At 39.7% G+C, this 14,236-nt stretch overlaps 1 protein-coding gene across 4 annotated transcripts in view; it reads left to right on the plus strand.

The window, feature by feature from the left end:
• Positions 1-14,236, plus strand: part of CCSER1 (coiled-coil serine rich protein 1) — a 1,053,860-nt gene that overhangs the window by 128,225 nt on the left and 911,399 nt on the right. For all 4 annotated transcript variants that reach the window (XM_081140171.1, XM_081140174.1, XM_081140172.1 and 1 more), the window contains exon 3: positions 3,526-3,710. In XM_081140171.1, the coding sequence (XP_080996297.1) occupies positions 3,526-3,710 (185 nt within the window). The remainder of the gene's footprint in view (positions 1-3,525; positions 3,711-14,236) is intronic.

Genomic DNA, 14,236 nt, shown 5'->3' on the forward strand with positions numbered 1-14,236 from the left:
GTCAATGTCTCTGGATCTATTTAGTTTGTCAGATTCTTTTGTTCAGTAGCTTCTTCTTAGAGAAGACCCTTCAACATTTCCTGTAGTGCTGGTTTGGTGGTGTTGAACTTCTTTAGCTTTTTCTTATCTTTGAAGCTCTTTATCTGACCTTCAGTTCTAAATGAAAGCTTTGCTGGGTAGAGCAATCTTGGTTGTAGTTCCATGTTTTTTATCACTTTGAATATTTCTTGCCACTCCCTTCTGGCCTGCAAGGTTTCTGTTGAGAAATCAGCTGACAGTCGTATGGGTGCTCCCTTGTAGGTAACTAATTGCTTTTCTCTTGCTGCTTTTAAGATTCTCTCTTTGTCTTTAACCTTTGTCATTTTAATGATGATGTGTCTTGCAGTGGGCCTCTTTAGGTGCTTCTTGTTTGGCACTCTCTGTGCTTCCTGGACTTGTAAGTCGGTTTCTTGCCCCAGGTAGGGGAAGTTTTCTGTAGTTATTTTTTCAAATAGGTTTTCAATTTCTTGCTCTCTTCCCCTTCTGGCACCTCAATAATACGAATGTTGGGCCTCTTGAAGTTGTCTCAGAGGCTCCTTATACTATCTTTATATTACTGGATTCTTTTTCTTTTTGTTCTTTTGGTTTGGTGTTTTTTGTTTCCTCATGTTCCAAATTGCTGATTTGATTCTCAGTGTCTTGTACTCTACTGTTGATTCCCTGTAAATTGTTCTTCATTTCAGTTCCTGTAGCTTTCATTTCAAATTGGTACTTTATTATATCATCGATTTTCTCAGTTGTTTTTGTAATACTCTTACTAATATGCTTGAGCATGCTTATAAACAAAATTCTGAACTCTGTATCTGTTAGCTTGCTTGGATCTATTTCATTTAGTTCCTCTTCTAGAGATTTCTTCTGTTCTTTCCTTTGTGACATGTTTCTTTGCCTCCACATTTTGGCTGCTTCCAGATGTTTGTTTCTATGTACTAGGTAGAGCTGCTATGTCTCCTGGAATTTGTAGAGTGGCTTTGTGTAGTAGGTGTCCTCTAGGGTCCAGTGGCTCAGCCTCCCCAGTCACCTGAGCTGGGCCTTCTAGGTGCTCCCCTGTGTGGGCTGTGTGCACTGTCCTGTTATAGTTGAGCCTTGGTCACTGTTGGCATCACTTGGAGGAACTGACCCCCTGGCCACTCAGCTGTGAGGACCAGCTGCAGCTACAGCCAGAGAGCTGCTGTGCTGGAGACACCCCTATGGAGCAGGATTTACTTCAGTGGAGCTTTGGTGTTCACCAAGTGCACCCCTTGAGTGTGTCACTCGTGGCTGTGGTAGGGTTGTAATCCAGCGTGGTCGAGTCTGAGCACCAGGTGCACTGTCTCTGGGGCCTCCTGGGAGGTACAAAGTCAGCCTGTGCCTGTGCCTTGCCCAGGGCCACCCAGCATGAGCTACACAGCAAACCATAGTTGGCTGCTACTTGTGCTGGGCGTGGAGGTGTCCAGGAGAGGCCAAGCCATGAGCCAGTGCAGCTGCCGCTAGTGCCAGGCCTGGGGCCCGTTATCAAGACATATGGGGCCCGCTGCTGCTTGTTTGAGAGATTTTAGGAAAGTTCTAAGCATGGGGCTCGAGAGGCCACTTGCACAAAAGCCCCTGGAAATGGCCGGGATGAGCTGCAGGTGGGGAGGGGCGGGGCCTCTGGGAATCACGGGGCGGGGCCAAAGGTGAGAGTCAGGTGCTGGCGATTCAAACATGGCGCCTGCCTGCCGGCTGTGCGGGGAGGACTCGCCACAGGAGCCATGGCCTCCGCCAGCCCTTCTGCCTGGGAGGAAGCCGCCCTCCGCCTCTCGCCCGGATCTCAGGCAGGTTAGTTCCTCCCCGAGTGTCCCGGGTCCTGTCAGGCTGCTCCCGGCGCTGGGCTCAGAGGGAGCGTCCGAGTGAGTCCGTGCCGGGCCCTTTAGAGGAGCTGCTGGGGCTCCCGCAGTCTCCGCGACCCTCAGGGACAGTCCCCGCTGGTTTCACAGCCTGGAGTTGAGAGGATTTCTAAGCATTTTATTGTTTTTGATGCTATTATAAATGGGATTGCTTTCTTAATTTTAATTTTGATGGTTCATCGTAATTTGTGTTTTAAAGTACGAGCGAGGCATCACTTATGGCGACATACTGGCGGAGGCCGGACGGGGACCAGGGGGTGGCTGTACACATAGCTGCGAGAAGCGTATCAGTTCCAAGGCTGTCAGGACAGAGGCTGTCACCTGGAGCGAGCCGAGGTCCAGTGTCGCATAAGCAGAGGGAAGGGTAGAAGGGGCAGTGGAAGATGAAGGTAGGGATGTGAAAGGTTTAATGATGGGTCGGCCCCCAGTATTAGGTGGAGAGTAGGGCCCTGTCATGAGGGACCTAACTGACCCTTGGGAGGACATCAGCGTTATGACTAGAGGAGTGATTGTGATCAATCCTACATTTTAAGTGCATCATTCTGGGTACCATGTCAAAAGTAGATCATAACCTGGCCGGGCGTGGCTCGGCAGTTGAGTGTCGACCTAGGATCCAGGAGACCGTGGTTTGATTCCCAGTCAGGGCACATGCCCGGGTTGCAGGCTTGATCCCCCGTCGAGGGCATGCAGGAGGCAATGACAGCTATCTCATCATTGATGTTCCAACTCTCTGTCTCCTCCCTTCCTCTAAAATCAATAAAAATATATTTTAAAAAAGTAGATTGTAAGTTGTTGGAGGAGAAGCAGGTGGGAGTAGGCAGAGGCAGGAGATAATCAGAAGTATTGCGGTAATCCAGGCTAGCCCTGATGGAGTTTGATCAAGGATATTAGTGCGGGAGGTAGTTAGAAGTGATCATGATTAGGTAAAGAAGATGCGGTAACGTATACCATGGAATAGTACTCAGACATAAGGAAAGATGAAATACTGCCATTTGTGACAACATGGATGGGTTTTCAGAATATCATGCTAAATGAAATAAGTCAGAGAGTAAAAACCAAGAACCAGATGATTTCACTCGTATGTGGGATATAAAACTGAAAGCAACAAATGGACAAACAAGAAAAACAAACAAACAAAAACTCATAGACCACAGTATGGTGGTTATCAGAGGGAAGGGGTGGGGGGGTAGTAAAGGGTAAGGGGGTTAAAAATATATGACGACAAATTTTACTTTTGGTGGCAGGCACACAATGCAACATATAGATGATGTATCATAGAATTACACAGTTGAAACATATCACTTTATTAACCAGTGCCACCCCAATAAATTTAATTTAAAAAGAAATGATCAGATTATAAAATATAGTTTGAAGATACTAAGGGCAGAATTTGCTTATGCAGTTTTTGTGAGGTACAGAGAAGCCTTGAATGATTCCAAAAGTGTTGGGCTTCAAAGTAATTACTTGATTAAGCAGATCTAACTACTACTATTTATTTTAAAAGTTTTCTGTGTGAGAGAAGTTTTGAATGATACTAAGGGTTTCCAATATGCTTTCAATGGAACATTTATGAAAAACAACATTTAAACATTTCTATTAATTTTTTTATTTGCTTTTTCAATAGTTCTTGCCAGTAGCCTCAGTCCATATCGTGAAGGAAGATTTATAGAGAGGCGACTGCGGTCCTCATCAGAAGGAACTGCAGGGAGTAGCAGAATGATTTTGAAACCAAAAGATGGAAACGTAGAAGAAGTTAATAGTCTGAGAAAGCAAAGAGCAGGTTCGTCGTCTTCAAAAATGAACAGCATGGTGAGTAAATATGTATGCCTGCCAATGATAAAATAATAATCTATATCTGGCATGTTCTTGCATGCCAAATGAAAACAGACTGAAGAATAGACTCTCCATTTGAAGAGAAAATTGTCCTCCATAGTTGATGTCACAGGTAAGAATGCTAAATTTTCACTTGAGACTCTCATGACAGATAGGAGCACAACATGACAGCTGCCCTTAATTCCTGTCTACCTTGCTTCTATGGAAAGTTGGGAGTTCTCCATTCTAGAACAAAACCCTGGATACACAAGCTAAGAAAAATGCTGATTATGAGGATATACTCCGATACCATCATTTCCCACCATCTCTTCACCCTATAGCCATTATAAAATACATCCTTTCATAAACCACCCTTACGCCACTACCACCCTCAGACCTTCAGTGGACCCCACTCTGCCTGTCCTTTTACAATTGCTCCTCAACACAAAGTGAGGAGCCCGAGGGTCAAGATAGAATCCACAGCTTTCACACATTCTGGATAACAGTGATTCCAGATTCCTGGTCCAAACTGTGGGAGCCTGCTGATGAGGGTGGAGGTGGGTGTGTAGGGGAGGCGGGTCTGGGCTTGCACTTGTGGACGGGGTGTCTTAGTGCCATGTGCACGAAGCTTCCTCTTAATGGGAGATGGACCAGGAGTGGGGAGAGGTGACCAGTGGACTGCAGCCCAAGGGGTCAGGAGGCCTCATCTCACAAATGTTGGGGTGGGCTTGCCTTTGGAGTTCACTTTATTCACTTTCTCACAAATGTGTTCTTTTTTCACTAGTGTCTTTGATCCCTAATATTGAACAGTGTTTCTTTCAAATGATCTACCTACCTAATTACCTATCTATTCATGCACATATGGGGAAAATGCACAAAACTATATGATTTATGACATCTCTGTGTATGATAGATAATTGTTTCAAATGAAAATGTTAGCTTATGTAGTTCAGACAGTCATGTTGTGAAGAAGCCTTAAAGTTCCTGAGCACTATTGAGTGATAGCAAAACCACTGTACTTAAAGTTGGAAGTTTTAGCCGTCAGGTCAGGTTTGGCCAGATTTTAATCTTGAGCAAATCATTAACTACAAAACAGCAAATGATAATGGGTTCCCTGTTTCTAATATACTAAAAAAAAATGATTGTGTGTATTCACATGTGTATATATAGAAATACATTATATTTCATCTTTCTATTCTTTTGTGCTTTGAAAATGTTATTAATTTGGCAATTGATGTTTTTTGTCTAAGTTTAAGAATATGTTAAGAAAGATTTCTGTCCAGCTGGTGTTGCTCAGTGGTTGAGCATCTACTCATGCACCAGGAGGTCACTGGTTCTGGTCAGGGCACATGCCCAGGTTTTGGTCTTGATCCCCAGTAGGGGGCATGCATGAGCCAGCCAATCCATGTTGATTCCCAGCAATGTTTCTATCTCTCTCTCCATTCCTCTCTAAAATCCATAAAAACATATTAAAAAAAAAAGATTTCCAATTGATGCAATATTAAAAGTTATGGCTAATGAATTGTTACGAAACATTTATTTTCACAAAATTTCCATTGTTCCTTCATAAAGTGGCATTTATTTTAAGAATCGGACACTGTTTATTACACCTGCCCAAAGTTGGGCCTTTTATGTATTCTTTATATCTCATTTTTAATATTCCATTTAAATCATTTCCCTTGTAATATCACAAAATCATTTTTCCTTTAAGATATACTTTCAAGATATAAAATTTAAAAAGTCAAAGCACAAACATGTAATTTTGTTCTTTTATTTGAGGCTTTTTATGAATTTAACAGACGTGTCCCTGCAGTGATGTGGAGCGTCCACTAGATGGCAGGGCTACACCATGGCGAGGGGACGGCTATAAAGCAGCAGCAGGTTTTCAACCGTTTTCTTTTTCCCCCCCATTTTCATCTCATGAAGCACATGAACTAATTGCCAAAATTCTGCAGTGCACCAAAAAATATATTTTTGCCAGTCTTACAAAAACATAAGTGTAACTTTGATTGATCCACACTGGACGGCTATCATTGTGTTGGCTGTTGCTGTTGTTTTATTTGGCAGTCTGAGGGAAAAGAGGCCAGTGCCCCGACTGAATGGTCGGGTATTGCAGGTTTTAAACATTCTTGTGGTGCATGGGTTGAAAATCGCTTTTATAAAGTATAAAGGTTGGGACAGAACCTTGGTTAAAATATCGTGCATTTTCACCAGATTTACAGCTGAAATGAACACTGAAACGCTTGAATTTTCACACAAAACCTCCAGAAAATTACTTTATGACTTTACTGTTTTCCTTTGGATTTGAAACCAATATTTCACCTTTAATTAATTTACAGTCTAATAGTTAATGTAAAATGCATAAAAATATATTCTTTAACTCCTAGCAATTTAAGGAAGAAATGCTAGGGTTTCTTAGGTAATTTAGCTATATGTGAAACATGACTTATATGTTTAGGAAATTGTAACTTTTTGTGTGGAAAGTTACACACATTTTCTGTATTCCTTTTCCAAAATAATTCAAGTGAATATATGTACTTGAGACTATACCCATAGTTCAGTTATCTTAAAAAAATATTTTTAAGGCTAATTTGAACCAAGGGACTATTCTTCATGCTTCACATGTGTTATCAGCTTCAGGCCTCACAAAACTAGGAACCAGGGGATACTGTTGTTGGTCACAGTTTGCAAGATAGGAAAATAAGGAGCTAAGAAGATAAGCACTTCCCCAAAAAACAGATAGTAAGTGTCAGAGAGAGGATTTAGATTTGGACCCTGGCTGTCTGACATTTTATTTATTTTTTAAATATGTCTTTATTGATTTCAGAGAGAGGGAGGGAGAGAGAGAGAGAGAAACATCAATGATGAGAGAGTCATTGATCGGCTGCCTCCTGCACGCCCCCAACTGCGGATCGAGCCCGCAACCCGGGCATGTGCCCTAACCGGGAATCGAACCCCGATCGCCTGGATCCTAGGTCGATGCTCAACCGCTGAGCCATGCCAGCCAGGCCTAGCTGTGTAACTTTAAACCATACATGCTTTGGAGGGATGTAATAGATGTAAATTAATTTTTTATTTTTCATACATTGTTTATGTGTAATGTAGTGAACACATTTGAGACAAACTGTGCTTGATCTAAGTGTAGACTGAGACCCTCCATACAGGATACAAACAAGAAATAAAATTCAGTACTTCTTCTGGACTTAAAATTTGGTGGTATTTGTTGATATACTGATGAACGGCACCAGTGTCTTTACTGAGAGATAGCTCATTCAAAAGTGAACTTTATCAGAAAAGAAGGTATTCATGCTTAGAAAGAACTGGAGAACTTCCTATAGTTCATGGAGATTTAATTTTACCAGTAGGATATGGCTCTATTTATTAAGATGCTAAGGGTTCCTGAATGATCAAAAATTTGCACTAATTGATTAGATAGACCACGATTCTAGTGTTTTTGTATACTTTGTGGATATTTCAGTCTGAAAGGGAAATGATAGGATGTATGAATTCTTTGAACATCAGATTTTGCTTAACTTTATTACAAGAAATCAAAATATATCTGAAATAATTTTACGAGCATTCACATTTACTATGTTTATGCAAACTGCTTTAAATAAAAGTTTTTCTTAATTTTTCCATAATGAGTAATTTTCTTGATGCTTTTCTTAGGAAGGTCCCAGTATTTTAAAAAAACATTTCTAGAAATAGGCTCTTTCTTTCTAGGAACTTTCCTTCCAGACTGTGGTATATCAATGAATAAATGTAAGGATTTGCTATGGTTTCTCCAACAACTTTACACAGCGAAGTCTACCTCAAAATAGTTACAAGATCATCCTACTCTAAAAAAAAATTATTAATGTGCGGATAGATTATGTGTGATGAGCAATACCGGGGATCTGCCATTTCAGAAAGGAAAGTGCCCGAGTGTGTAAGGATAACTAAGTATGTGATAGCAAATACCTCTGAATCTTAGTGACTTAAAAGTATGGATTTATTTCCCGCTCGGGCTCCATGCAAGGTGCTTGGAGTTCTCTTCAGTATCTCATTCTGTGAAGCAGCTACCGTTGCAAATACTGCCTTTTGTCATGGCGAGAAGAGCTCTCTGGAGGCCCTCATCCCAGTGATAAGTGCTCTGACCCACGAGAGACTCACTTCACCTGCTCTCGCAGCTCATTGACGGATCCAGTCACGTGGCCCAAACTAACCTCAGAAGGCACCAAAAAGGACAGTCCCTGGAGTCCGGACGGTGTAGACCCAGATATGCCTGGTCAGCACTGATGACTGTCCTATTCTCAGATTATTTATTGTATCTCAGTTCTTTTAATTAACTGAGATTTCCTGCTTGCCTCCTCCCTCCCTTTTGTCCACAGTCATATAATAGATCCTGACTTTCTGCCTCACACTGCACTGGTCACTGCGGTTGAAAAAGTTGAAGACATCTTTGACACAGAAGGATTCATTCATAACCACACATTCTATCTTTTGGCTTGTGCTCTCTTCCTGACTTACAGGCCTCGAGATGTGTATCTAAAAAACGACTTGATTCAGTTTCTGGGACTCTTACTATATTTGGAAGTATTTATTTTTTATTACATTAAAAAGCTGCTTTGGAAAGTTGTGCTATCTTTAGATGACTCAGCAAATGCATCCACCAAGTGCACCCTGAGCTGTTGGTGCTGAGCGACGCTGCGCCTTCCTTTATGGCCGGCTTTACTCTGACGCGGCGCGATTTCCTTCGTCGGCGGCCTGGCATCCCGCTGCCTTTGTGTAGAAACTGTGACTCACACAGTGAAAACAGAAGCTGTAGGGCTTCTGCAGTGGAACAGACCAGATTTATATTTAAGCAAAAAGTTGTCACTCGCAGATCATTAGCATCTCGTTTCATATTTTAATTATTTGGTATGTCAAATCCAGAATTTAGATATTGCTAATGATAGTTAAATAATCCAAGACTAATTAAGCCCTGTGTTAAGTAGTGACTTGGCTCTGCATTCACTTTCCTTCTGGGGCTCACTGTTTTCTCCTTTATTCACTTATCCTTTATTCACTTATCCATTCATCAATACATTCACAGTTTTTTTCAATAAATAGTTATTGAGAACCTACTCTGAAGATGCAGAGATGAAGGAGACCGCCTTTGAGGAATTTAGAGTCCCATATTGGGAGACATTGCCATGATCTTGTCAATACAATGGATTTACCATTTTGACCATCTTAAAATTCAGAATGGGTGAGGCTTCATTGGGATTGTTACCTTTTATATCAAATGTTAAAAGGATTACAGGAGGGCACGTGAACTTCTGTATCTCTAATTTATATGGAGTCTTATCTCACATGCTCAGTGGATGCTGTTGAATATACATGTGAATTCTTGTGCCCTTTGCTAATTTCTACCAGTGAGGCCCAGTATCTCATGAGTCGGTGGGACAGTAAAGAAAAACATACAACATTAAGTTTCAAAGAATCCGTTTCAAAACACCCACATCTCCCATCTACAAGGCAAAATAATTTTACTGGCCTTGTTTGCTCTATGCACCTTTCTGTGGTATGAAAGTTGTTCATGTTCAAAATTAAGAGCAAAGGAAAGGTGATTAGAAAATCTGATTGAAGAAGTTTCTCCTCTGAATCCTGAACTCCTAGATGAGATTTTCAAATATGTAAAAATGTTAGTGGCTTTCTGAGGATTAAAATAATAAACTTAGCCTTTAGTTTTACTCATTGTCAATGGAATTAAAGCAAATATCATTGCTTTCTACAGGGATATCTAATGAGAAAAAGCGGTCCTTAATATTTTTAAGGAAATGGAGCCACACAAATCATTCTCCTCAATCCTTATACACTTTAAGAAGGGAAATCACAAGTATCACTCATTCAACATGAAATTACATTTATTGATAGCCAGTATTTTAATTTTAGATTAATAGCCCTCATCCATAATGCCTTTATTGATTTTCCTAGTTACTAATGATACTTTTCCTATCAATGTCCTTTTCAGTTATATCACATATATGGCAACCACCAGTTAGTTATTTGAATGTGTCTCATTTTACCTGTTAGACTTTCATCTTTTAAATGGAAGAAATTTTGTATGTATTAGCATTTCTTATAGTGCCTGGTACACAAAAAATATGGCAAACTAAAGGTAATTTGCTGATTAGGTTATGATGTATGCTTTTAGTGCAATCATTGTGTGTCGTGTGCTTATGCATATTTTTTGACATTTTAACCTACTATACAAATGTACAGATGTTTTTATGAATTATTTTTGATAAAATTTTGGTTTTGGACGCTAAGTTTTTGATCATGAAGGCCATATTAATTATGACGTGAGTGCAGTAGAAACATAATTTATTTTACTTTATTTTTACTTAGTTTTATATTGAATTTACTGGGGTGGCATTGGTTCTCCAAATCATATAGATTTCACGTTACAACTCAACAAAACATCATCTGCACTCTGCATCGTGTGCCTATCGCCCCAAGCAAAGGTCTCTTTCCATACCCCCCGCTCCCCCCCCCCACCCCCCGCATTTGCCTACCTCTACCGACACCTCTTTCCCCTTTCCCTCTGGCTAGCACCACATTGTCGGCTGTGTCTGTGTGTTATGTAAATGTGTTTTATTGCTTAATCCCTCCACCTTCTTTAATCCAGTCCCCTAACCCTAGAATAATCAGACTTAAAGAATAGTTTATAGAATATCAGCACAATAGTATGGACTTACCATACAAAGACGACAAGAAATAGTAATTTGCAATACTTATTGGAGAACCCATTAAAATATACAAGTTCTTGGTCAGGTATACTTAAGGTGATATTTTAAAACTCCTGTGCATATTTTATCTGGTCCAACTTCATTTCTTACAAACTTGAAGATTCAATATTATTTTTCAAGGGGCAGAATTGGATAAAATATACCATTCTTTTCTTTAAAGCTTTTGGGGTGAGTCATTTTTATTTGCATCTATCACAGTTAGTATGTTTGGTGTGCAAAATTACATCTAGCTTATTTATAGAGCTAACTCACTTGATTTCAAATGACCTTAATATTAGTTGGAGTAAATAAAGTTTCAGTATTACAGTTATTACCTATCTCTTCATACAGTTCACATGAGAATATGCATAGCACCTAATATTTTCCTCTGTAATCACATTCTTAAAACTGAATATGTGTCTTAGTTCCTTAGGCAGCTATAACAAAATATTATAGACTGGGTAGTGTATAAATAACAGAAACTTATTTCTCACAGTTCTAGAGGTTGGAAGTCCAAGGTCAGAGTGCCAGCATCATTACTGGTTCATAACCAGCACCTTCTCCTTGTGTCTTATATGGTGTCCGGGGCTTAAGGATCTCTCTGGAGCCTCTTTTACACAGGCACTAATCCCATTCCTGAGGTCTCCACCCTCATGACCTAAGCACCTCCCAAAGACTCTACCCCCTAAAACTATCATCTTTGGGGATTAGAATTTCAACATAGGAAATTTTGGGGACACAGACATTGAGACCATAGGAATAAAAATCATGTTGTAAGAATAGCAGTATTATTATTATTTTTTCCAGCCAGTGTGAGTCCTTTGTTCTGAGGTGGGTCTCTTATAGACAGCATGTATTTGGGTCTTGTTTTCTTTTATCCATTCGGCTATCCTGTGCCTTTCGATTGGGACAATTAATCCATTTATATTTAAGGTTATTATTGATAGGTACTTATCTATTGCCATTTTATTTCTTTATGCCTATGTTTCTCATTCTCTCTATTTCAACTTCTTATTACAGCAGTCCCCTTTAACATTTCTTGCAATGCTGGCTTGGTGGTGGTAAATTCCTTTAGCCTTTTTTTTTTTTTGTCTGGGAAGCTCTTTGTTTCACCATCTATTTTGAATGATAGCCTTGTTGGATAGAGTAGTCTTGGTTTCAGATCCTTGTTTTGCATTACCTTGAATACTTCATGCCAGTCCCTTCTGGCCTGTAGAGTTTCTCATGAGAAGTCAGATGACAGCCTTATGGGAGCTCCTTTCTAGGTAACTGCTTGCTTTTCTCACAAAACCAGGCTGTACAAGTTCAAGAAGATTGAAATCATATCAAGCATCTGCTCAGACATTTACACAATGGAATATTATGTAGCTGTAAAAATGAAAGATCCCTTACCCTTTGAGACAGCATGGTGGGACCTGGAGAGTATTGTGCTAAGTGAAATAAGCCAGAGAAAGACAAGTGTGTGGAATTTAATGAGCAAAATAAGCCAATGAACAAAATAGATCCAGAGACATAGAAGCAAGGAACAGACTGACAAATCTCAGAGGGAAGGTGTGGGTGGGGCGGGTGGGGAGAGATTAACATAAGAATTTATATGTATAATCCATAGACACAGACAATAGTGGGGTGAAGGCCTGGGTGGAAGGGTGTGGGGTGGAGGGGATCAATGAGGGGAAGAAAGGGAGGACATTTGTAATACTTTCAACAGTGAAGATAAATTAAGAAAAAAATAAGGAATAGCAGTATTAAACAATATATATTAAAACCATCATTAAGAAAAGCACCCTATTTTTACTTATTATTATTTATCGAGGAAATAATTAAGGAGAACAGTTGTAGAAGAAAATTAAATATTTTTTCTCTAACCATTCTGTATTGAGCATACCTGTGAGGAAGTTTATATCCCTCTAAGATTAATAAATTGGATAATTAAGGTTGTTTACCTTTTATTCTTGGGGTTAAAATGCAAAAATGACAATTTTATTTTTAACTTCATCAAGTTATCTCAGTTTTCTGTGAGATAAATCTGTTTTATGCCTTATTTAGGTAACCCTGCAGGCTGGCTCAGCTTTCAGAGCATGAGAGAAAATATTTATTGATTCAGGATTCATGAAAAATCTCTGACCATTTGAACAGCTGCAGAATTGACCTTGAGTAAAATAACTACCTTTGCTGAGGGAACAGTCATTGGGTTTTGAAGTTTTTACATTATTCCAGTTAGACAATAAAGCAAAATTTATTCTTAGAGTTTATCTGAGATTTAAATACAACATAATAAATTACTTTTAGTAAATTCAATAATTTTTTACTTCCAAGATGAAGAAATATAGTAGTAGAATTATATATAATATTAAGCATTATAGTCAGTTTGTAGAAAATATAAATGTTTTAACATATTAATGTTGTTTTTGAAATAATTTTAAAACTGAGACAAACATTTATAATTGTATCACAAGACATCATATTTGCAGTGCCAGGATAAAAAGGTATGACTTAGAAATGAATCATGCATATACATTTCACACTTTTCCAATGTGATGATGTTTTTAAGTTAATCATTTCTAAGTTAGAGTAGCTGTCACTTTACCTCTTTTATAATTCTATTCAGTGATCATTTCATGCTGGTGTTAAAGGTTTGCTTGGAAATGCCTCCTTTGTTTATATCTTCTGTTGTGCTTAGCTTGTTACATCCAATCTAAATACTGATATTTTTAGTTCTCTCTCTCAGGTTTTTTATTGTATACATTTGCTATTTGTTACAAAAATCAGCTAGTTGTCTTCAACACTACCCAATACTTAGTGTTTGTGTCAGTGAGAAACACAAATAATTTTTTGTTAAGAGAGACTGCCATGAATCAGAGCTTTCATCAGGTGCCAAGAGGCACAGGTGAAGTAGGGAGAGGCCTGGAGTACCTTCCCAGCAACCCAGGCCTTTTCTTCCTGCATTTGATGAGCTCTGGCCGACATTGCTAGATGAGGCTTTGATTGTTGGACATGTACAATTACCTCCTGTACAGAAGGAGCCACCTCGATAAAAAATATCTCCATTTTTTTCAGCTATAGTCATCATGATGTATATTACTTACCCAGAACTTATTTATCTTATAACTGGACATTTTAGACCTTTAGACCATATGAAACATCTCCATTTTATACTCAGTTATGCAGCATGCATGGATGTTTTTCAAGGAGCCGTAGCCCATAAATCTTTACATTCCAGCTTTATTTTTCATAAGCAGACCTAGATAATTAGACACCTTCCATTAAAAGCGATCCATATATAAACTCTGCTACTAGTAAAAAAGGTTGAGCTTGATAGTTTGTTTGCTAGGAGGTCTGTCATTAGCATGTTTACAAGGAGATTACAGTGGGCCGCCTGCCTTTTTACTGCGCAGGAAGCATACTCCATTCCCCCTGTCGCAGGGAGGGGGGTCAGAGACCAGCTGCCTAACCCAGGCCCTGAATGCGAATGTTAAACGCGCTCCTCAGGCTGTCTCGTCCTTGCCACTCTGAAAACATTCCTGTTTTACCCACCAGCCCTTCATCGCCTCTGAGCTTAGAGATACGTGTCCCTGCCTTCTCCAAAGCAAGCTCGCTTCTCTACCGGTCTTGCCGATTGCGGCCTGTCCCTTCCCTTAACCTGAACTTCCCCCGGCTGCTTCTTGTTTCCCCCGGTGTGTTCTCCATCCCTTCGTCACTGTCAGTTCCAACACTGCCACCTTTTCCATCCCCGAGGGAAACAAACAAGCGATATTTTTTTCTATGCCCTGC

This window comes from Miniopterus schreibersii, assembly GCF_964146895.1.
Source record: "Miniopterus schreibersii genome assembly, chromosome: 1".
Taxonomy (NCBI): Eukaryota; Metazoa; Chordata; class Mammalia; order Chiroptera; family Miniopteridae; genus Miniopterus; species Miniopterus schreibersii.